Raw genomic sequence first — 23,041 nt, 5'->3', positions numbered from 1 at the left:
AAACTAGTACTTATGCTTCTATCATCCAGTCGCTGTGGCCTTTGTAATTCCAGATTTCACTAATGTTGGTGACATTTTTCAGACTGAAAGAGGCTCCATCTCTGACGATGAACGACAAGGTATTTTCAACATTGTGGACCTACAAAATGTCGGGAAGGACACATTCATGAAATTTGAAAATCTGTCTCTGGGCCAGAACGGAGTCTACTATGCTTGGGTGGTCGGTAAGTTGAAGCAAAAAGTCAGAGACATGGTGTTGTAGCTGCTAACGACGGAAACACTGAGGTAATATTGCCTGATATACAGATGTGTGAAGGTCATGAATGATTGTTGTCAAAAGAAATAGCGTGAATACATTCACGTCTTGAGATGGGTTGATACTTCAGATATGTCTTCAGCTCACTTAGAGATGTATCATTACTTCGTCTTCATGAGCATATTTCATATTTCACTGAGAAACGGTGTGGGCGGATATTTTAATAATAACACCCCTGTGTGGTATCACTGCCCATATGAACCTGTCTATGCTTCTTGGTGTGGATCTAGATTTAATTCTTTAATTAATCTCAGAGCTCATAAAGTGCATGTTATTAAATTCACATTTTAAATATGGTGAAATGTGTAACATTGTTTCAAATAGTTGTATCATTCATCATTCCTCATGTAGCTGACCGCATCCGTAGTCTAGTGGATAGAGCGTCTGCCTGGAGAGTGAAAGCACAGCGGTTCGATCCTCTGGTCGCGTCATAATAAAAGACGTAACAAGATGGTACTTGTTATTACACTGCCTGGCGTTGGCATGTGTGGATAAAACAAGCACGGATCGGCTCAGTCAGTATGCTGTGTCTGAGTGGGATGTCAATCTTAAACTATGTCATTGTCTCCCAACACTATAAAACCGGCATTAGTGCGGCCTAGTGCAAGCAGCTCATACAGGTGTGCATGCCCATCGCTATATAAGTTCAGTTATCCCCATTTCACACAAACAGCCCCTTCCCTACAAACAGCTACGTTTCATATTAGGAATGTGTTCCTTACTCTAGGTGCAGACAAGGCCGGAGAGTGCAACGTGACTAGTCACATGTTCCATGTGGACGTCACACCTCCAGTCAAAGGCAGGATCAGAACAGGGCCCTATTATGACATGGTAGGTGACACGGCCAACTTAATAAATCCAACTCTCAGTTCCTTCCATGCTTCCTCATAATGTATACCTAGAAATGATGAATCCTCCTTAATCCTCTTGGGAACAACGGAAACATGTTGAGTTGAAGCGTAGTAGGAGACAAGCGGTGTACCAAAAGATCACCATTTCGGATTCAACCGGAATCATGTCTTAAATTGTCTTGAAAATTGCATTGATATGAAGCCTTTAGGGTAAACCAATCACCACTGTATTTGAATTTTTGATGCATTGTATGTTTAGTGACACACTTAACTCGTATATAAGGATGGCTTGGTGTTTTCAAATAAAACTTTCTGGTTGGGCAAATAAAGGCTATTTTTCATGTACAGAAGGATTTTATGATAGACAGTCGACGTAAACAACATTACTTTTTTTATCTACGTGAAACCTGGTCCCATATTGACATATTTAGGACACATTTATTGTACATACACTGTATTTCTTTGCTTTTACAGTAATACTGGAATACTTTATCGTTTCAAAAGAAACTATAATACTGAATTTAGAAATATATTGATTATCTTGAACAGCAGAAGAAAGTTCATATGATCATACTTTGTTTCGTAATAAGAGTGACAAAACCCTTTCCACAGTCATAAGATATCTCTGCTAAAACCAGACCCCGTTGTATATTATTAGCATGTGCTTATAAATAACTATCAAACAGTGATGATGCCAGGTGCTCACGAAAAGTCGAGGGTGTCGTGCCTTGACAGGAAACAATCATAGAAATAACAACCTCCTCTAGAAACAGACTTGTATCGGGATGACAATGTGTGGTTCCATTCGTCAGAAACTGAGTTACTCAGCGAGCAGTGAGAGTCTTCAGACCTACTGGACAGACTTCAGTGATGAAGACTCGGGGATCCGCTGCTACCACGCAGCCCTGCTGAAGAGAGCCTCCTGTGACAAAGACTCGGCGGAAGAAACTGTCGTAGATTCCATAGAGATTGATGTCAACTACACGTCGTATAAATTCATGGACATCACTATGCAGGTGGGTGATTTACAACAATTGGATGTAGATTTTGACAGGTGTACGGATTTATTCTAGATATTAAAGTTTCATGTTTTCTTTCCAAGGGCAACACTACCTACTTTGTGAGGCTCGAGGTGGAGAACTTTGCTGGTCTCAAGTCGACATTAAACTCTCCACCAGTCCTGTATGACAACTCCCTCCCCTCCTCCGGCCTCGTCATCGACGGACATGACTTCACTCACGACATCAGCTGGAGCGGCTCTGCCAACACCGTTACAGGTAACCGATTTGTTAAGGTTTGGTATTCATACATGGGTGCAGAAATGTTGTGTGGATTCTTGATACAAATGGTGAATGGTACAAAGTTGTGATAAACAAGGTTGAAGTAATAGATAACACGTATGTTACATTCACACTAAATGACAGTGTACACTGTGGCATGTTTTCCTTAACTTATGGATAGGGTAACGAAATAATTGTTCCTTTTGGATTGTAGTTCAAGGCAGTCAGAGGAAGATTATAGGTTGTTATACATGATGTCATTCGGTTTAGTTTCCTGTATTTCGGTGGCCTGTTGTTTCTTAAAGCCCAATGAGGGCGAAGAGTAGAGTAGGTCCGATTGTTTTCTCAAAGCTTATCACATGATGTTTGAGTGTTTACATTGTGTGACCTTGCTGACAGCGCCATGTATTGTATCGGGATCAACCAATATACTGTCTTCTCCACAGCAACATAGTTGGGTTTATTGCTGACTGTGATATAAAACAAGAATCATTCATCTATGCACTATAATGTAGCGGACACATGATTGCTATAACCGTTTGCAAGTAATGAGAAATACTTGGAACCTGCACTTACTTTCTGTCTGTAGGCACATTCCTGCACCACCCTGTGCCCGACGTGTCTCCATGTCCTGTAAGACAGGTCACATTTGATGACTCGGACTGGAAGTACCTGGAGTCAGACCGGAACTACGACAGCAACAACCGCAGCTTGACCTTGACCTACAGGTCAGCCAACGTCCATCCCGAGTCCGGCAAAGTGGACATCAAACTCTCCCGAGACACCAAGACTGACACCATGTTTTCTGGAACCTACTTCAGAGATGCTGACCTTGTGAATGGCGGGGAGTATAAGGTATTATGATACAAACTGTCTCATAGATCTTGTCACCTAGTCCACCCCAGTAACGTTTTCCTATCAATGCTAAAAGGCAAGAAAGAGTTATTGTGACCTTGTCAATGGCAGGGTGCTTAATATAAAATGTCAATGCAAGAGAATTACCAGTCTTGATTATCCGCCGAAACAGATTCCATTATTATGAATAACGCCCCATGTAGTTGGGGTAAGACGACAGGCAAGCATCTAAATTACGTGTACCAAGACAGACCACTCGATCCAATTTTGTCGCCATATGGGGCATGGGCATAAATAGTTCTTGCAGCAAAGAATCGCAAATTCAGCTAAATCTGTTATAGGTTGTCATGTATGAAATAAGGAGAACCTATATATAGGCGCACAGATGGTCTGTATAATTAATACATTATGAGCAATAAAACTATGAACACTTTGTCCACTTTGACGTGCCCAAACACTCTTGTGATTTAAACTGTTTTGTACTTCATGTTACACAAACTGTTACTTTGGACTGACTCTATCATTACAGAAGTTATCCTACATGATGTCTACATAGCAAGCTATATAGCTAAGATTCTAGCTACCGAGCGACCCCGCAAAGTTGAATAATAGGTTCACTTTTTCATATTAATTTCTAGGTATTGGATTTAATCCGTATGATTCTGATGTAGGCTGCAAGATGTATCATTTGTGATTTGGTCATCACTTTACATCACTGTCGTAGCCCAACCTTATCTTTGTATCACTAAGATTACTACTGATGTTTCACCCACTGACTCCGTGTGTTTCAGCTATCTATCCGAGCTGCAGCAGGTGATGGTCAGGCGGTCACCAGTGTCCTGTTCTGGGACGGCCCAGATGACTACATCCTGGACTATGACTACACACCAACACCGGACTGGACCGAGTCTGTCTGTGCCTGTTGCAGGGTGGAACCTGTTAATGCAGTATGCAGCCTTTATTTTTATTAGAGGATTTCTAAACAGTAAGGTGAAATAGACTTCCATTGACTTTAGAATTACAGTCAGTGTATCATCACTAACGGGGCGGCAGGATCGTGCCGTAGTCAAAGCATTGGCTCATTATATCAAAGATCTTGTTTCGATTTCACACAAGGTGCGAAGCCAGTTCTGCGTTACCCCGTCTCTAATACAGCTAGCAAAATGCTTCGAAGGCAACAGAACACACTCACCCACTCACTAACTCATTGATACACACACAAACTCTCACCCCACCCCACCCACCACCCCAAGGGTAGAATAGGTTTGCACCCCGTAAACATATCTGAAACCTTTGGTCCTGGGTTCGAATCCCAGATTCTCCATGATTGTGTTTCTAGGTTTGTCGCCACCACACCTGTGCCTGTGGGCCTCACCAAGGTGTGAAATGGCAAAGACTTACGAACCTTAGACTTTCCTCCAACATCAAGTTCACAACCTGTGACACAACTAAAACATTCCTCAAGGCGAGTTAAACCAAACTTGGTCACCGATTATCTTCAAATAGCTGTTTCAATACTGTGTCTCTTCTTTCCTAGTCCTGCACGTGCAACTGTGATTCTTACCTACAAGCGGAGAGGCACTACAAGAACATCACCAAGAGATCTGTGGATGGGGATGACCCTGGCTACGAGGTGAAGAAGCTGACGGACGAGGAAAAGAAGAAACTTCAAGGAACCGGTTCTCTCACCGGCAAGACTGATATCGGGAATCCTAATCTTAACCCGAGGAAGGCCTGTGGAGTACAATTATTTGCAGGTCCGTGTATTTCTGTTTGCTTCTACAAGTTTGTGATGAGAAGTTGGGTGTTGACGGTAACCATGTGCCAGTAATATATAGGTGGTTCTCGTGACACATGACTGTCCTGTTTTCTTCTGATGATAGGACGTTACGTGAAGATTACATGTCATGCATCTATTTTCGGCCTTGGTAGTACAGATGATATTCCTCCATACTGTGTGTAGGTGCAGCAGCCAAGTTAGTGGCATGGTGTGGTTACGGAGACTACCTCAACGAACCTGAAGAAGCAGTGAAAGATCTTCAACAAGACCCCTCGAGAGATTACCATCAGTACATTGTCAAGTTCACTACACAGAGAGACGAAGCAAGGGGATCAGAGGTGGGTCACTTTCATAGAGGCTTGACATCAGGGGATGATCGCAGATGAAACGTTCACAGGTATCTCTGTTCTTACCTGTATTTAACTTACTGTTAACATTCCAACGTGTTCAATGTAACTGAGGGGCGGTGGGGTAGGCTAGTGGATAAAGCGTTGGCTCGTCACGCCGAAGACCTGGGTTCGATTCCACATGGGTACGATGTGTTAGACCCATTTCCCGGGGTCCCCCGCGGTGATATTGCTGGAATATTCAAACCATATTCACTCACTCACTCACTCAATGTGACTAATGGTGAACTCTGTCGGACAAATAGATGCAAGTTTAGAATTCATAAATAGAGACTGGATAATATGCGATTAACTTAACATGGCTTTGAACAGTATGTCAGCAATTTTGCTGCGTATAAGCTCAGAATGCTGGAAATAACCAATGAAATCGTTACTTCCGACGATATCATAAGCATGTGTTTATGAATAACTATCAAATATTGATGACACCAGGTGTTTGGGAAAACACACGAAAACTGTTATGACACTAAGAGACCATGGATTACAATTGGGACGAATCTGGGTTTCGAACCGACTGCAAGTTGATCCAGACAGGGACGCCACTCTTTCATTGACTTAAGAAAAGGTAATGCAGGAACAACTTCGGATATATCCATTTCAATGACGTCTCAGCAACGACCAGGTTGCATGGGTGGCCCAGTCGTCTAAGGCGCCGCGATTCGCTGTGCAGAGCTGCGTCCCCCTGGGCACGCCACAAACCTATGATTGTGGGTTGGAATCCCGGTTCGCCCCGATTATGTTTCTAGGTTTGTCAGCACCATACCCGTGCTCGTGGGTTTCACCAAAGTGGTAAACGTCTGAGAGCTGCATCACTTCGGGCTATCCTCCCACATTAAGCTGACTCGCCGTGATATAACTGGAATACTGTTAAAAGTGGCGTTAAACCCAACTCAGGAACTCACTCACAAACTCAACAACGACCTCAATTGATCTCATATGAAGATCTCACCCTGGTTGTGAAATTATTTAACGTCATCACACGAGCATAAGATAAGCATGATATGCGTTTAAATTAACTGTTGTAGGTTACTTGGTGCATGGCAGTCTCCATAGACGGGGATCTGCTGACGAAGCAGTGTGGAATACCGCGTCTCTCTCCTGACACCAAACTCTTCCTGGGAGTCTGGAACTACAAGAACTATATTCCTGACACTGAACGAGATTCGGAAGGACACCTAAAAGTTTGGAGTGCTACGGCTTCATTTCGTGACCTGGTGATGCCAGCTGACAAGGAGAAATTGTGTCGCTATGGCAACCCTTTCCAAGGAGGTAACAACGCCATTGTTCGGTATGAGGCAGGAATCGGGTCAGCTTCCGGTCTCTCTGATGTAGTGCCGTACCAGCAGGTGAGATGTGGCGCATGTTGACAGAGATAAATGACAGCTTCATTCAGTCTGACCGTTTGACATATTACACGGACGAATAGCAATAACAACAATAACAATGTACACTTTTACAACATCCACACAGTATGCTTTGCACGCTTGTTGAGTCCCAGTCTAGGAACCGTTTGGGGAAAAGCCTGTCTACAAAAGGAACGTTTTCACACAGAAGCTGCTACGTGTTTGAAGGATCTTTTTCCATAAGCCGTTTCTGCCTGTGTTGTCGAGATGAGCTTTTTGTCTTTGGATCGTAGCAAACGCGTTGGTACCCTAGGAGGTTATAAGTTAGGCTTGAGCTTCATTGTTATAGCATTGGTACGTTAGAGAGTAGCTTCAGACGTGGTTAAACATGCAAGTCGTTTTATAACTGGAGCGATGTACTTTCTAGTATTGGTAAGTGTTCTGGCTAACATATTCTGTATCTGCTGTAAACGTTGAGTCTGATGTAGCAGTATCTGACATTACCGAGGAGCAGATTTCATTTCTACAATTTCACTTCTACATTTTCACTGAGATAATTTCATATTCTGACAATATTACGAAGATGAGGAGAAGCTGTTTTGCAGATATACTTGCCCTGTCATATTTAGATGTTTATCATTAAAATAAGATTTCTGAACTTTCTTATGGTAACACAGACTCTCCGATAGAGGTATATGTAGCTGGATCTGATTGACTGGTTACTTAAAAAACAATTCTCCAAAAAGCATGAATTCAGTCTGATCCCAATTTAATTTCAAAGAATGTGTTGTCATCAATAAGTCTACAGCAAGCTTCCAAATTGCCGATGATGATAATTCATCAGCAGTGAATGATTTATACAGCTGATTATCATCAGTGTATTGTTGGTGCGCAGTGACATGCTGCTGTGTTTGGAAATTAATGTAAAAGAACTGGTCCGAGAAAAGATCCTTGTGGGGCACCATCATGTAAGTTGTGTTTCACAGAAGGAACATTCTTATTGATGATACTCTGGCATCTATCCGGTTATTTTCCATCCTGATAAGTAGTTTTCTGTTATTTTTATTGTCAAAGGCTGCTAACTGATCTAATAAAACGAGAGCAGATATTTTCCTTTTGTCTGTAGTTTTTAGTAAATATATTGTCACCTTCAGAAGTGCTTCTCTGTTCTATAACCCTGTTTAAAACCTGTTTTTCTCGAGAAGACAGTTTGTATCCAAATGTCTTGATGGGGTTGATCCTACCTTTTCAAGCACTTTTGACAGGAATGTAAGACTGGATACCGGCCGATAGCTTTCGGTTGATTTTTGTCGAGATTGAGGTAAAGATGTGTCTTCTCACTTGTTTAACAAGCTTGACGTCACTCTAAAAAGCTATAAGTATCCGAGCCACAATACAAGGCTTAGCCCTTTGCCTGTTTCATACACATGTGTGGATGTATTTCAACCTTGCTCTACTGTTTTTCAGAGTTTTCAATAAAAATTAGAAGAAATTAGAAATATCTGGTGAAACCTAGAATTCCAAATGAAAATGAATACCCTGTACCCAGTCATATTAGAATTCGATTTTGGTCAACAATGTCATCTTATTCTAACGTGTTCTATGTGTTGTATCCCCTGCCTGACACCCTGTGACGTTGCGTAATCTTACTCTAACGTGTTCTATGTGTTGCTAGGTGTATACACCGTGTATTCCCTGCCTGACACCCTGTGACGTTACGTCATCTTACTCTAACGCGTTCTGTGTGTTGCTAGGTACATACTCCGTGTATTCCCTGCCTGACACCCTGTGACGTTACGTCATCTTACTCTTACGTGTCTTGTGTGTTGATAGGTACATACACCGTGTATTCCCTGCCTGACACCCTGTGACGTTACGTCATCTTACTCTAACGTGTTCTGTGTGTTGCTAGGTACATACTCCGTGTATTCCCTGCCTGACTCCCTGTGACATGTACACATGTGATGCGGCTTGTGACAGCTCATCAACAGACCAGGTCAAGATAACCCTCAACGGCCTCAACCTTACAGAAACAACAGTTGTGGAGGGAGAAGAAGTCCCTCTATTGTACTACCTCACAGGTGAGAGAACAACAGTTGTGAAGGGAGAAGTAGTCCCTGTATTGTACTACCTCACAGGTGAGAGAACAACAGTTGTGGAGGGAGAAGTAGTCCCTGTGTTGTACTGCCTTACAGGTGAGAGAACAACAGTTGTAGAGGGAGAAGTAGTCCCTGTGTTGTACTACCTCACAGGTGAGAGAACAACAGTTGTAGAGGGAGAAGTAGTCCCTGTGTTGTACTACCTCACAGGTGAGAGAACAACAGTTGTAGAGGGAGAAGTAGTCCCTATATTGTACTACCTCACAGGTGAGAGAACAACAGTTGTGGAGGGAGAAGTAGTCCCTGTGTTGTACTACCTTACAGGTGAGAGAAGAACAGTTGTGGAGGGAGAAGTAGTCCCTGTGTTGTACTACCTCACAGGTGGGAGAACAACAGTTGTAGAGGGAGAAGTAGTCCCTGTATTGTAGTACCTCACAGGTGGGAGAACAACAGTTGTGAAGGGAGAAGTAGTCCCTGTATTGTACTACCTCACAGGTGAGAGAACAACAGTTGTGGAGGGAGAAGTAGTCCCTCTATTGTACTACCTCACAGGTGAGAGAACAACAGTTGTGAAGGGAGAAGTAGTCCCTGTATTGTACTACCTCACAGGTGAGAGAACAACAGTTGTAGAGGGAGGAGAAGTAGTCCCTGTATTGTACTACCTCACAGGTGAGAGAACAACAGTTGTGAAGGGAGAAGTAGTCCCTCTATTGTACTACCTCACAGGTGAGAGAACAACAGTTGTGAAGGGAGAAGTAGTCCCTGTATTGTACTACCTCACAGGTGAGAGAACAACAGTTATGGAGGGAGAAGTAGTCCCTGTGTTGTACTACCCCACAGGTGCGAGAACAACAGTTGTAGAGGGAGAAGTAGTCCCTGTATTGTACTACCTTACAGGTGAGAAAACAACAGTTGTTAAGGAGGAAGTATGCTGCTATGATTAAACACATTTTATCACTTTCCTGTGGGGATTCTGCTGTAGTATGGGATGTGTGGTTGTCCTCTTAAATTGGCCAAAGTCACCTTGATTGTCCTGAAAAAGTATGTGCCATGGTACACCAAGGGCACGACGCTATTAACAACTGTTGTCTCCGTACAGACTTGAAGTTTTATTTTTACGAACTCTCGTTATACACCTGCAAGAGTGAAGACATGGATGTGCAGAATATTCATTTGTAAGTCCTTTCTTATTTCGTTTTACAGCAGTTACTGTGGTGTTACGAAAACATAAATACGATTAAAAGATAACATGAAAAAGAATGAAGACCTCCAACAGTCTGATAACACCTGCATGACATGTTTCAGTGAAAGCTGTCCTTGGGTCTGGAACAGAGGCCGTATCGTCATCTGACGGCTTCAACATCGACACGTCACCACCGCTGTTTGACACCGACGTCATGCTCTACATCGACGTCACTCAGGGCAACTTCACCCCTGTTACGTTCCAAGGATCAAACGACACTATTAAAGCTGTGTGGAAGTGTAATGACAACGAGAGCGAAATTATGGTAACGTGAGGCCTCTGTAAAACAATATGTCAAACATAAATCCTTAGTTAAAGGTGACCGCCTCCGTGGTCTTGTGGTAGAGCGTCCGCCCGGAGAGCGGAAGGTCCAGGGTTCGATCCCGGGCCGCGTCATACAAAAAGACGTTAAAAGATTGTACTTGTTGTTACCCTGTCTGGAGCTCGGCATTAAGGGGCTAAAACAAGGACTGGTCGGCTCGGAGTCAGTATACTGTGTCTGAGTGGGGTATTCATGTTAAACTGCGGCATGGTATCTCAGTGAGCTAGCACTATAAATCGGCATCAGTCCGGACTAGTACAAGCAGCCACACACACACATACACGTGCATGCACGTCGCTATATAAGTGCAATAATCTTGGACGCGACGTTAAACCCCATTTCACCTCACCTTAGTTAAAGGTGTCAGGAGAAAAGGTGTGTATTTCCTCCACCTGTTCCGCCAGGAATCATAGTGAGTGAGTGAGTGAGTATTGTTTTACGCCGCTTTTAGCAATATTCCAGCAATATCACGGCGGGGGACACCAGAAATGGGCTTCACACAATGTACCCATGTCGGGAATCGAACCCGGGTCTTCGGCGTGACGAGCGAAAGCTTTAACCACTAGGCTACCCGACCGCCCCTGCCAGGAATCATAAGACTAGTCGGTGAGTACAGTGTCTTAATGTAGTGACCCTGTGGTTTAAAGCGCTGGTTTGCCACTACAATCACCCGAGTTCGATTCCCATCTTTGTGTGAGGCCCATTTGTCTACACTGTGATATCGCTAGAATATTTCTTTAAGGCAGCGGGAAACCACTCTCACTCTACTGATGAAAGTACGACAAGGAGACACACTCACTCCTCTACTGTTGAAAGTACGACAAGGAGGCCAAGTGAAAAGATACCCAGTGAAGGATTTTTAACATGTAACTAACTGTATATAAGCCGGGTAAATATCGAGCTACAGGAATACATGTGTGACATTACAGAACTACGAGTGGGCGATAGGCACAGCGCCAGGAGGAGAGAAGTTGCAGACATTTGTAGAAACTGGAGAGAATCCTGGATCGATGAACTCCGGACTTGTGGGCCTCCTGGAACACAACACGACATACTACGTGACCGTCAGATGTACCAACGGGGGTGGACTGGTCACAACATACGCTGATCCCAGAGGTGTGTACCTTAATACATCAAACACTACAGAGTTACTCTTGTTCCAGAAGGGCGTACCTTAATACATCAAACACTAGAGAGTTACTCTTGTTCCAGAGGGGCGTACCTTAATACATCAAACACTAGAGAGTTACTCTTGTTCCAGAGGGGCGTACCTTAATACATCAAACACTAGAGAGTTACTCTTGTTCCAGAGGGGCGTACCTTAATACATCAAACACTAGAGAGTTACTCTTGTTCTAGAGGGGCGTTCTTCATACATCAAACACTAGAGAGTTACTCTTGTTCCAGAGGGGCGTACCTTAATACATCAAACACTAGAGAGTTACTCTTGTTCCAGAGGGGCGTACCTTAATACATCAAACACTAGAGAGTTACTCTTGTTCCAGAGGGGCGTACCTTAATACATCAAACACTAGAGAGTTACTCTTGTTCCAGAGGGGCGTACCTTAATACATCAAACACTAGAGAGTTACTCTTGTTCTAGAGGGGCGTTCTTCATACATCAAACACTAGAGAGTTACTCTTGTTCCAGAGGGGCGTACCTTAATACATCAAACACTAGAGAGTTACTCTTGTTCCAGAGGGGCGTACCTTAATACATCAAACACTAGAGAGTTACTCTTGTTCCAGAGGGGCGTACCTTAATACATCAAACACTAGAGAGTTACTCTTGTTCCAGAGGGGCGTACCTTAATACATCAAACACTAGAGAGTTACTCTTGTTCCAGAGGGGCGTACCTTAATACATCAAACACTAGAGAGTTACTCTTGTTCTAGAGGGGCGTTCTTCATACATCAAACACTAGAGAGTTACTCTTGTTCCAGAGGGGCGTACCTTAATACATCAAACACTAGAGAGTTACTCTTGTTCCAGAGGGGCGTACCTTAATACATCAAACACTAGAGAGTTACTCTTGTTCCAGAGGGGCGTACCTTAATACATCAAACACTAGAGAGTTACTCTTGTTCCAGAGGTGTGTACCTTAACATATCACAAAGTAAAGTATTACTTTTTTTTCTAGCGGTGCGTACCTTAATACATCACGCAGTAGAGTGTTACACTTTTTACCCGAGGTGCGAACCTTAATACATCACATAGTAGAGAGTTACACTTTTCCCCGAGGTGCGAACCTTAATACATCACACCGTAGATTGTTACACTTTTCCCCGAGGTACGAACCTTAATACATCACATAGTAGAGTGTTACACTTTTCCCCGAGGTCCGAACCTTAATACATCACATAGTAGAGTGTTACACTTTTTACCCGAGGTGCGAACCTTAATACATCACATAGTAGAGTGTTACACTTTTCCCCGAGGTCCGAACCTTAATACATCACATAGTAGAGTGTTACACTTTTCCCCGAGGTCCGAACCTTAATACATCACATAGTAGAGTGTTATTCTTTTCCCCGAGGTCCGAACCTTAATACATCACACAGTAGAGTGTTACACTTTTCCCCGAGGTCCGAACCTTAATACATCACATAGTAGAGTGTTACACTTTTCCCCGAGGTACGAACCTTAATACATCACATAGTAGAGTGTTACACTTTTTACCCGAGGTGCGAACCTTAATACATCACATAGTAGAGTGTTACGCTTTTCCCCGAGGTGCGAACCTTAATACATCACATAGTAGAGTGTTATTCTTTTCCCCGAGGTGCGAACCTTAATACATCACACAGTAGAGTGTTACACTTTTCCCCGAGGTGCGAACCTTAATACATCACATAGAAGAGTGTTACACTTTTCCCCGAGGTGCGAACCTTAATACATCACATAGTAGAGTGTTACACTTTGTCTAGAGGTGCGTACCTTAATACATCACATAGTAGAGTGTTACACTTTTCCCCGAGGTCCGAACCTTAATACATCACACAGTAGAGTGTTACACTTTTCCCCGAGGTGCGTACCTTAATACATCACATAGTAGAGTGTTACACTTTTCCCCGAAGTGGGAACCTTAATACATCACACAGTAGAGTGTTACACTTTTCCCCGAGGTGCGAACCTTAATGCATCACACAGTAGAGTGTTACACTTTTTCCCGAGGTGCGAACCTTAATACGTCAGACAGTAGAGAAATACTCTTTTTTCTAGCGGTGCCCACCTTTATACACCAAACAGTAGAGTGTTACTCTTTTTTCTGGAGGCTTACATATATTAAATACTTGAGGTCTTTAAAACTGCTGACATTTATGAATTGGATATTCAGAAAATGGATGTGTTTAAAATTTCGTCAAAATTTATTTTTGAAGAATCTGATTCCACCCTGAATGAATTAATCAATAAAGTGAAATGTGTGACCTAGGTGTGACCGTTTTGCTTGAGCCTCCCCTTGTTGATGATGTCAACACGACAATAGTGGGTGCTGAATCCCTTGGAGAGAAAGTGGTGCCGCCAAACTCCATGAAAACCAAAGACAAAAACACCGTGGGTGCTTCCTGGACGGTGTCTGCAGATGAGAGTGTCAGGCGATATGGTAAATGATAATATCATGTATAATGAACGAGCAATATCATTAAAATCAGAAATGTTGCGCCAACAGGTGAATCCTGAGCGAACCATTTTACTGCCCAGTGTAAGAGGCAAATCAGCTCCTAGATCTGCTACATTTGGCTTCATTTCTTGACATCTCTGCCCTTGTTTCAGAAATGTTTAAGGGTTTATTGCAAATCAGCTCATTGTAATGCCAGCTTTCAAAAATGATTTGGCTTCATTTCTTTACACCTTCGCCCTCGTTTCAGAAATTTCGTTCTGAACAAAAGATAGTGAGTGAGTTGGGTTTTACGCCGCTTTTAACAGTATTCCAGTTATATCACGGCGTGTCAGCTTAATGTGGGAGGAAAGTCCGAAGTGATGCAGGTCTCAGACGTTTACCACTTCGGTGAAACCCACGAGCACGGGTATGGTGCTGACAAACCTAGAAACATAATCGGGGCGAACCGGGATGCGAACCCACAATCACAGGTTTCTGGCGTGCCCAAGGGACGCAACTCTGCACAGCGAATCGCGGCGCCTTAGACGACTTGGCCCCCCGTGCCCCCCGTACAAAAGATAACCCTGACAAAACGCAAATGATCCCCGAAAGTAATACATGGCATTGTGTACTGCCAACGCTGAATTCACCTGATGAAGGAGAAAGCATATACTCCGAAACGTTGTGTTCCTCATAATAAAGAAGATGACATCCATAACTTCTCTTCCTTATGTGTATCACTTCTAAATGCCTTTCAAAGCCTTGTTCCACAACATAGATCTTACTCTTCATTCGGAACTGCCCGTTCATGTTCATTTACGTGATACCCATTGAAGATGCGATTAGAATTGGTCTACAGCAACCCATGGTTGTCATAAGGGGCGGTTATGTTTGGCGTGAGAGGCGACTTACTGGATCGGGTGGTCAGACACGCTGACTTGGTTGATGCATGTCATCGTATCCCAATTGTGTATATCGATGCTCATGATGTCAATCACAGGATTGTCTGGTCCAGACTCAATTATTTACAGAGCGCCATCAAATAGCGGGAATATTGCTCACCGCGGCGTAAAACAACCAACCAACAAACCAGAAACCGGAATATACATAAAGGACAGACTGCCACTCACTTTGACCATGACCTGAGAGGTCATGGAGTCTCTGACCTCCCTGTCTGTTTCATGGAGACAGGTCTTGTTGCTCTGTTGCCACTGTCGGGCATCTGCATCATACAAACATCATTGACCACAGGATTGTCTGGTCCAGACTCAATTATTTACAGAGCGCCATCAAATATCGGGAATGTTGCTGAGTCCGGCGTTAACACACAAACAAATAACGTATATATACGAGATACTGCAATCAATGTGATCTGCTCGCTCCATGCTAATCATAAGGGAAATAAGTACCAATTTTTTTATAAGATCAAATTATATGAACTAGTATAGGTAACTTAATGGATGGCTATGGTTTTTTTTTGTAAATACCTTCACGTCTTATGTCAGGATCACTAGCGTTTTCGATACCAATTGATACTTTTCTTGCAACACCAGGTGTTCGCAAACTGTTCCCTGGCCATGAGGTGAAATTACTTACTTGGTGTCTAGGTGTATCCTTTTGTTGTCGGTGATGAATCGTAGTTCAAATGAGCGGAGTGTGTACCAATACAGGTAACAGTTGATGAGGAGGCTCATCTCATGAAGTGATTTAAGTGAGATCATGTTCAGCATGTGTTGTTATCCAAAATAAAAAGCAGGGAAATATTACTCTACCATATCTAATAAAGATTTGTAGGAAATGATTATGGTATTAGTATTGACTTGGATTAAAGAGAACCTGATCATTTAATACATTTGAATCCTTAATAAAATGGCTTTAATTCAAAACAAATGCTATCGATGAATATAGTGGTTTTCTTTTATCGCTTCATCGTCACCTGGTTGATAGGCCTAGGGTAGCCTAATTGTTTAAGCGTTCATTGGCCACTCCTTTCACCTTGGTTCCATATGGGTGCACTGTGCGGAGCTCATTCCTTGTGTCCATTGCTGTGATATAGTTGGAATACTGCTAAATGTGGAGCACTCACTCACTCACTCACTCGATCACTCACGCACTTACACACTCACGTAATATGCTCAATTTATACAATCATCAATTAACAGAAACCTGAAAGACAACTATGCTTCATCTTCAGATTTCTGTGTTGGGAGTTCCGAGGCCAGCATCAGTGACATCTTCCCCTGCACGTGGGTTGGCTACAACACGTCGGGGACGGTTACAGTTGCAGATGGATACCTTAAACTAAATGGCCGCAATATCTACATGCTGAGTCAGTACAAGCCAGGCTATAATGCCTCGGTACCCGGCACCACGGACAAGTCAGCCTTCACCATGGCTCCAGGCACAGAGATGTTCATCTTCATGAAGATGTGTAATGAGGCCCAGCTGTGCACGACCAAGTTGCTGGGCTCCACTGTAGTAGAGACAGACATGTCCACGATGGCGACGTCGTCTGATGGTTCTGCCGTCACTGTAGATGTTGGAGGTGGTGCGAGGAGGAAAAGGGATATTTCAGGAGTAACGGTATCGATACCAGATGGTTAGTGTACAAAATAAGGTGATAATGGTTTCTTTACGTCTTAATATTCCTGCAATAAGGAAAAGAACGACGTAGAACCATTCTCTCTGCAGCCATCACACTGAGGCAATAGATTTAACTGACTAAAGTCCAGTTTTCACCCTTGACGAACTAGGCTGGTATTATGGAGTTACAGTTTGGCTGGACTAACGAGTCTATGCATAGCCCAATCAATATCGCTCAGCCAAATCGAAATCCAGTTCGTAAACCGTTGCAGGATTTACAAAGCATGTGCACCGCCAACTCGTTGTCAAAGATCTTTTCCAAATCTTTTAATGTTTTTTATCAAGGTGCTCGCTTGATTTGATGCACTTTGCGGCGTAAGATCGTTTTGACTGGAAGCCGTCATTTTGTTTGAAGCAAATGCAAGTGAAACGAGAGGTGGAATCGGATTGGTCTACAGGAGAGGCATAGAAGGGACATAACTCGTAACAGCCACCGGTGGCGCTACGATCTATCCCAGGAATTCCAGCCTTGTTCGGCAAGGGTGGAAACTGGACTTTTGTTGTCAGTTAATTCCCTTGCCTCGGGAAGATGCTCTACAGCCGTGACTTGAATGGGTTAATAGTACGCACTTACTTTCTCATAAGAAACAATAGAAACATAATAATCCCTGGTGCTTCTTGTAACGGCTGACTTAAAATTGGGTCAAATAGTCGCATCTAGTGTTCATGCTGTCGGTAGTAGTGTGTTTCCTTATTTAAGATAACTGTGGTATAGCTGGAATATTACAGTTTGACGCTTCATTCAACATACGCTGCTGTACACTGTATGTTCGTGTGTTTCATCATCTCACATTGTTCTCATTGTCTTGTGATCCAGGTCTAGAAACCGGCCAGAGCATTGTGGTTACTCAGCTCACGAAGCTTGATCTAGAGACAGAATACAAGTCTGACGCCTCGGTTGAGTTTGTCCCCTACATCACTGACCCATCTACATCAACCACAGAAGATGCCTTCACGGACAGGATCCTCAGAAAGAGGCTCAACTATCTGGAAACAGACCTCTCCTTCTCTCTCACGAGTGTTGGTAATCTTCTCATGCCAGGACCGGTGAGCGTGACCTTCAACTATGACCCCACGGTCACCAACACAACCTTGATGCTGCTTCACTGGAATACGGGTACGTGACTTCCAAGCGGATGCTTTGTGTTGTTTAATTCAATGGGTTTTGGGGATTCAACTGAACAGGAGATGTGTCCTGCCCTATGTCTTCTGCCATACTATTACGGGGATAAAACCAAACACATTCACTCACTTATTTCCATTACCTTATACCTGTGGGGGGCACGGGTGGCCCAGTCGTCTAAGGCGCCGCGATTCGCTGTGCAGAGTTGCGTCCCTTGGGCACGCCAGAAACCTATGATTGTGGGTTCGAATCACGGTTCGCCCCGATTATGTTTCTAGGTTTGTCAGCACCACACCCATGCTCGTGGGTTTCACCGAAGTGGTAAACGTCTGAGACCTGCATCACTTCGGGCTTTCCTCCCACATTAAGCTGACACGCCGCGATATAACTGTAAGACTGTTAAAAGCGGCGTTAAACCCAACTCACTCACTCACTTATACATGTGTCGTGGGTGGACCAGTGGTCGAAGGCGAGGTGGCTCAAATACAGAGCAACGTCCCTTAATCGTACCAGGATCCGCTAATTATTATCCTTAATGGTACCACCATGTTCGTGACAACGATGTCAGTAAGTAGCGAAGTACTAGCATAAGGTCTGATTTGTCGTATGACGCGGACATACATTGCTGCCCCATTACATTACCGTAACCTTATTCACGCACCATAGGTGGCGCTGTGGTGTCAGTGGATCCAGGATCCGCTGGTTATGATGTCTTATCCAAGATTCTCCCTGGTGATGACCCTTCCCTAGTCAACATTATACCCATTCTCGATTACCTAAATAGTAATTTTCCGTTGACATCTCAACTGGTTAAACTAAAATCAATGTGAAACTCAACTCACACATTCCTTATTCATGGATTTCGAAACAGTTTATAGACATAAACATGCTATTCATAACTGGAAACCCGGAAATTTGTTAATACGGATAATTTGACTTTGGATGAAGCTATCTCAATTGAAACGGTTTCACTGTATAACTAATCATAATGCTATCAATCACCTGTTTACTTGGTCGACGTAATAGAGTAATACAGTGGCGTAAATCAACGTTCAATCTCAGTAAGTTATGTTCCACGTGAGCAGGCATAACAGGCCCTACCGTGAAAATATTAATCAATGTAGAAGCTTTACATATCAGCAATCCAGCAATAAATAAAACCGAAAGGCAACGTGAGAAGAAAGTTTCTGGTCAATGATGTTTTTTATGATGCAGATGCCCGACAGTGGCAACAGAGCAACAAGACCTGTCACTATGAAACAGACACGGAGGTCAGAGACCCCGTGACCTCTCAGGTCACGGTCAAAGTGAGTAGCAGTCTGCCCTTTATGTTTATTCCGGTTTTCGTGTTTGTTTGTTGGTTGGTTGGTTGTTTTACGCCGCACTCAGCAATATTCCAGTTATATGACGGCTGTATGTAAATAATCGAGTCTGGACAATCCAGTGATTGACATCATGAGCATCGATCCAAGCAATTGGGACACGATGACATGCATCAACCAAGTCAGCGAGTCTGACCACCCGATCCCGTTACTCACCTCTTACGACAAGCATAGTCGCCTTTTACGGCAAGTATAGGTTGCTGAAGACCTTTTCTACCCCGGATCTCCGCGGGTCTCTGTTTTGTTAAGACCCGTCTTGGCAACATTAGTATTGCTGGAATAATGTTAAAAGTGGAGAATATCGACGGTCACAATTTTAAACATACTAATCTAAGGAAAAAAGAGAATGGATACAAAAGGACGGTTGTTCCGTCCATCTCTGAAGGCAATCGGGAAGCTCAGAAAGCCCAAGGTCGGTACCTCACTGGATATATAAAATACACTCAGCTTAACGTTCTTTGTATTTAATGTTCCAGGCTCTTGTACAGTGTAAATGGCGAAACAAACAAAACAGCCAATAACTAAAATGTCTCCATTCAATACTGACAATGCACGTGAAACGGAATGTCGAGACGTGATAGTCTATGTTTACATTGATTACCGGAGACATGACAGTAATACACCAAAGTACAATGAAGTCCGATTTGACAAGAACATATGTTTGACGGTAGTTCAGTTAATAGATCACTCACACAATGATTACCTGGGGGTAGCGAGGTTTATCGCTAATCGAACTACACGGTCTGCTTGTAGACCATTTTGCACGTGAACACCAGAAACCTAACTCCGCACAGAAGAGTGCACATGCATACCGCTATACAAAGTGTGAGTGAAGGCCAATAAAAATAAAAAGAATAACGCCTGTGTTTGACTAAACCTTGTTTTCTAAGCTAGCCGGAGGTTTGAGTATCATAAATGGACACATCAACCTATATGTTTATATGTAGATGTTTTATTGAGATCCAATCATCTTCCGCTATATTATGCAGTATTTTTAACATAAGTATGTATTGACACGCCGTTGTGTAGGTTTATCATTTCCGACACATATGACAGTTCTGTCTTCAACATGTAATGGACATGCTAAAAACCCTTCTTTGTTCACAGTTGTATAATCTTTGCATATTAGTTATTATATATGATGATTGTGTCTATCGTGTTCTGTTTAGATTTGTAACACAAGGTCGACACCAGACAGCAGCAGTTCCAGACGTCGGCGATCTGTGTCTGACACGTACTTCACACACCAGACCCAGTTCCTACTGACTTCAGCTCTGACAGAGATACCTAATTCACCTCCTCAGCTCACCAGCATCACGTCTCTTGTCATGCAGGAAGACCAGGGTATGTGTCTCTTAGCTTGTCTCTCCTGTCATACAGGAAGACCAGGCTATGTGTCTCTTAGCTTGTCTCTGTTATCATGCCGGAAGACCAGGGTATGTGTCTCTTAGCTTGTCTCTCCTGTCATGCAGGAAGACCAGGGTATGTGTCTCTTAGCTCATCTCTCCTGTCATGCAGGAAGACCAGGGTATGTGTCTCTTAGCTTGTCTCTGTTATCATGCCGGAAGACCAGGGTATGTGTCTCTTAGCTTGTCTCTCCTGTCATGCAGGAAGACCAGGGTATGTGTCTCTTAGCTCATCTCTCTTGTCATGCAGGAAGACCAGGGTATGTGTCTCTTAGCTTGTCTCTCCTGTCATACAGGAAGACCAGGCTATGTGTCTCTTAGCTTGTCTCTCTTGTCATGCAGGAAGACCAGGGTATGTGTCTCTTAGCTTGTCTCTCTTGTCATGCAGGAAGACCAGGGTATGTGTCTCTTAGCTTGTCTCTCTTGTCATGCAGGAAGACCAGGGTATGTGTCTGTTAGCTTGTCTCTCCTGTCATACAGGAAAACCAGGGTATGTGTCTCTTAGCTTGTCTCTCCTGTCATACAGGAAGACCAGGGTATATGTCTCTTAGCTTGTCTCTCCTGTCATGCAGGAAGACAGGGGTATGCCTCTTTGCTTGTCTCTCCTGCCATGCAGGAAGACCAGGGTACGTGACTCCTAGCTTTTCTCACTTGTCATGAAAAGACATCAGGGCATGTGTCTCTCGGCTCGTCTTTCTTGTCATGCAGGAAGACCAGGGTATGTGTCTATTAGCTTGTCTCTCCTGTCATGCAGGAAAACCAGGATATGTGTCTCTTAGCTTGTTTCTCCAGTCATGCAGGGAGACCAGTGTATGTGTCTCAAAGCTTGTCTCTCCTGTCATGCAGGAAGACCAGGATATGTGTCTCTTAGCTTGTCTCTCCTGTCATGCAGGAAGACCAGGGCATGTGTCTCTTAGCTTGTCTTTCTTGTCATACAGGAAGACCAGGATATGTGTCTCTTAGCTTGTCTCTCCTGTCATACAGGAAGACCAGGCTATGTGTCTCTTAGCTTGTCTCTCCTGTCATACAGGAAGACCAGGGTATGTGTCTCTTAGCTTGTCTCTCCTGTCATACAGGAAGACCAGGATATGTGTCTCTTAGCTTGTCTCTCCTGTCATGCAGGAAGACCAGGGCATGTGTCTCTTAGCTTGTCTTGCTTGTCATACAGAAATACCAGGGTATGTGTCTCTTAGCTTGTCTCTCCTGTCATGCAGGAAGACCAGGGCATGTGTCTCTTAGCTTGTCTCTCTTGTCATGCAGGAAGACCAGGCTATGTGTCTCTTAGCTTGTCTCTCTTGTCATGCAGGAAGACCAGGGTATGTGTCTCTTAGCTTGTCTCTCCTGTCATACAGGAAGACCAGGGAATGTGTATCTCAGCTTGTCTCTCCTGTCATACAGGAAGACCAGGGTATGTGTCTCTTAGCTTGTCTCTCTTGTCATGCAGGAAGACCAGGGTATATGTCTCTTAGCTTGTCTCTCCTGCCATGCAGGAAGACCAGGGTATGTGTCTCTTAGCTTGTCTCTCCTGTCATACAGGAAGACCAGGGTATGTGTCTCTTAGCTTGTCTCTCCTGCCATGCAGGAAGACCAGGGTATATGTCTCTTAGCTTGTCTCTCCTGTCATACAGGAAAACCAGGGTATGAGTCGCATCCAACTGTGAATAGAGACGTGTACTTAACTGTGAAACCTAGGTGGTCTTAAATTCAGATTACATATTGGCCCAATCCTTCGTTTGTTAGTATTCTACCTGTGCTCGTTGGTTCCACCAAACTGGAACTGGTGAGTTTGGGGTCTTAGGCTTCATATACAGAATGTCTCCCCCGTGGATTCACAGAATCCTTGATAGGATTACAGCATCTGTGAGCTCGCATGTGTCACCAAAGCGGTGAACGTGTAAGACATGATTCACTTATGACTCTCTTCCTCCATCATTCAGCCATGCCTTTCTAGTGGAATATTGAAGATGGGTTAAAGACAACCCACTAAATAGAGTACAGACAGTGTCCAACTTACATCACTCGTTAATGTTCCAGGTACATTGATATACCAGATGACGTCCACAGATGCCAATGGAGACGTGGTCAAGTACAAGATTAGTGACAACTTCGCTGTGGCTGATTTAGAACTGACGCTGTCAGAGGATGGATTGTGAGTGGCTACTTCAGACAGCTGTACAGTTGTATATATGTTTGTGTGTAGTATGTGAAAAGTCATGTTCAGAGGAGTTGGGCTGGCTCTGTGAGTCGCTACATAATAACTCTTTACAGTTCTGCAATATGTTCTTGTTTAATATGAGGGAAGTTGTGTTAAGAGGACTTTGGCTGGCTCTGTTATATGTTTGGAAACCAAACTTTTATGCTCCATATGTAGATATGCGTCAATCAGTAT

General features: G+C 43.5%; 2 protein-coding genes across 2 annotated transcripts in view; both read left to right on the top strand.

Moving 5' to 3' along the window:
* LOC124125166 overlaps nucleotides 1–224 on the top strand; it is a 148,882-nt gene extending 148,658 nt beyond the window's left edge. Inside the window, exon 115 of the mRNA XM_048402759.1 lies at nucleotides 83–224. The gene's annotated coding sequence lies outside the window, so the exon portion shown is untranslated. The remainder of the gene's footprint in view (nucleotides 1–82) is intronic.
* The window catches only part of LOC124125168, a 225,518-nt gene that overhangs the window by 186,969 nt on the left and 15,508 nt on the right, over nucleotides 1–23,041 (top strand). The window contains exons 22-32 of the mRNA XM_048402718.1: nucleotides 5,266–5,420; nucleotides 6,515–6,835; nucleotides 8,745–8,913; nucleotides 10,237–10,439; nucleotides 11,426–11,612; nucleotides 13,931–14,101; nucleotides 16,293–16,697; nucleotides 17,559–17,858; nucleotides 19,080–19,171; nucleotides 20,416–20,590; nucleotides 22,687–22,801. Coding sequence (XP_048258675.1) covers nucleotides 5,266–5,420; nucleotides 6,515–6,835; nucleotides 8,745–8,913; nucleotides 10,237–10,439; nucleotides 11,426–11,612; nucleotides 13,931–14,101; nucleotides 16,293–16,697; nucleotides 17,559–17,858; nucleotides 19,080–19,171; nucleotides 20,416–20,590; nucleotides 22,687–22,801 — 2,293 coding nt within the window. The remainder of the gene's footprint in view (nucleotides 1–5,265; nucleotides 5,421–6,514; nucleotides 6,836–8,744; nucleotides 8,914–10,236; nucleotides 10,440–11,425; nucleotides 11,613–13,930; nucleotides 14,102–16,292; nucleotides 16,698–17,558; nucleotides 17,859–19,079; nucleotides 19,172–20,415; nucleotides 20,591–22,686; nucleotides 22,802–23,041) is intronic.

This window comes from Haliotis rufescens, unplaced genomic scaffold, assembly GCF_023055435.1.
Source record: "Haliotis rufescens isolate VD_foot unplaced genomic scaffold, xgHalRufe1.0.p SCAF_29, whole genome shotgun sequence".
Taxonomy (NCBI): Eukaryota; Metazoa; Mollusca; class Gastropoda; order Lepetellida; family Haliotidae; genus Haliotis; species Haliotis rufescens.
The sequence above is the reverse complement of the archived record's forward strand: the minus strand, read 5'-3'. Positions and strand labels throughout refer to the sequence as shown.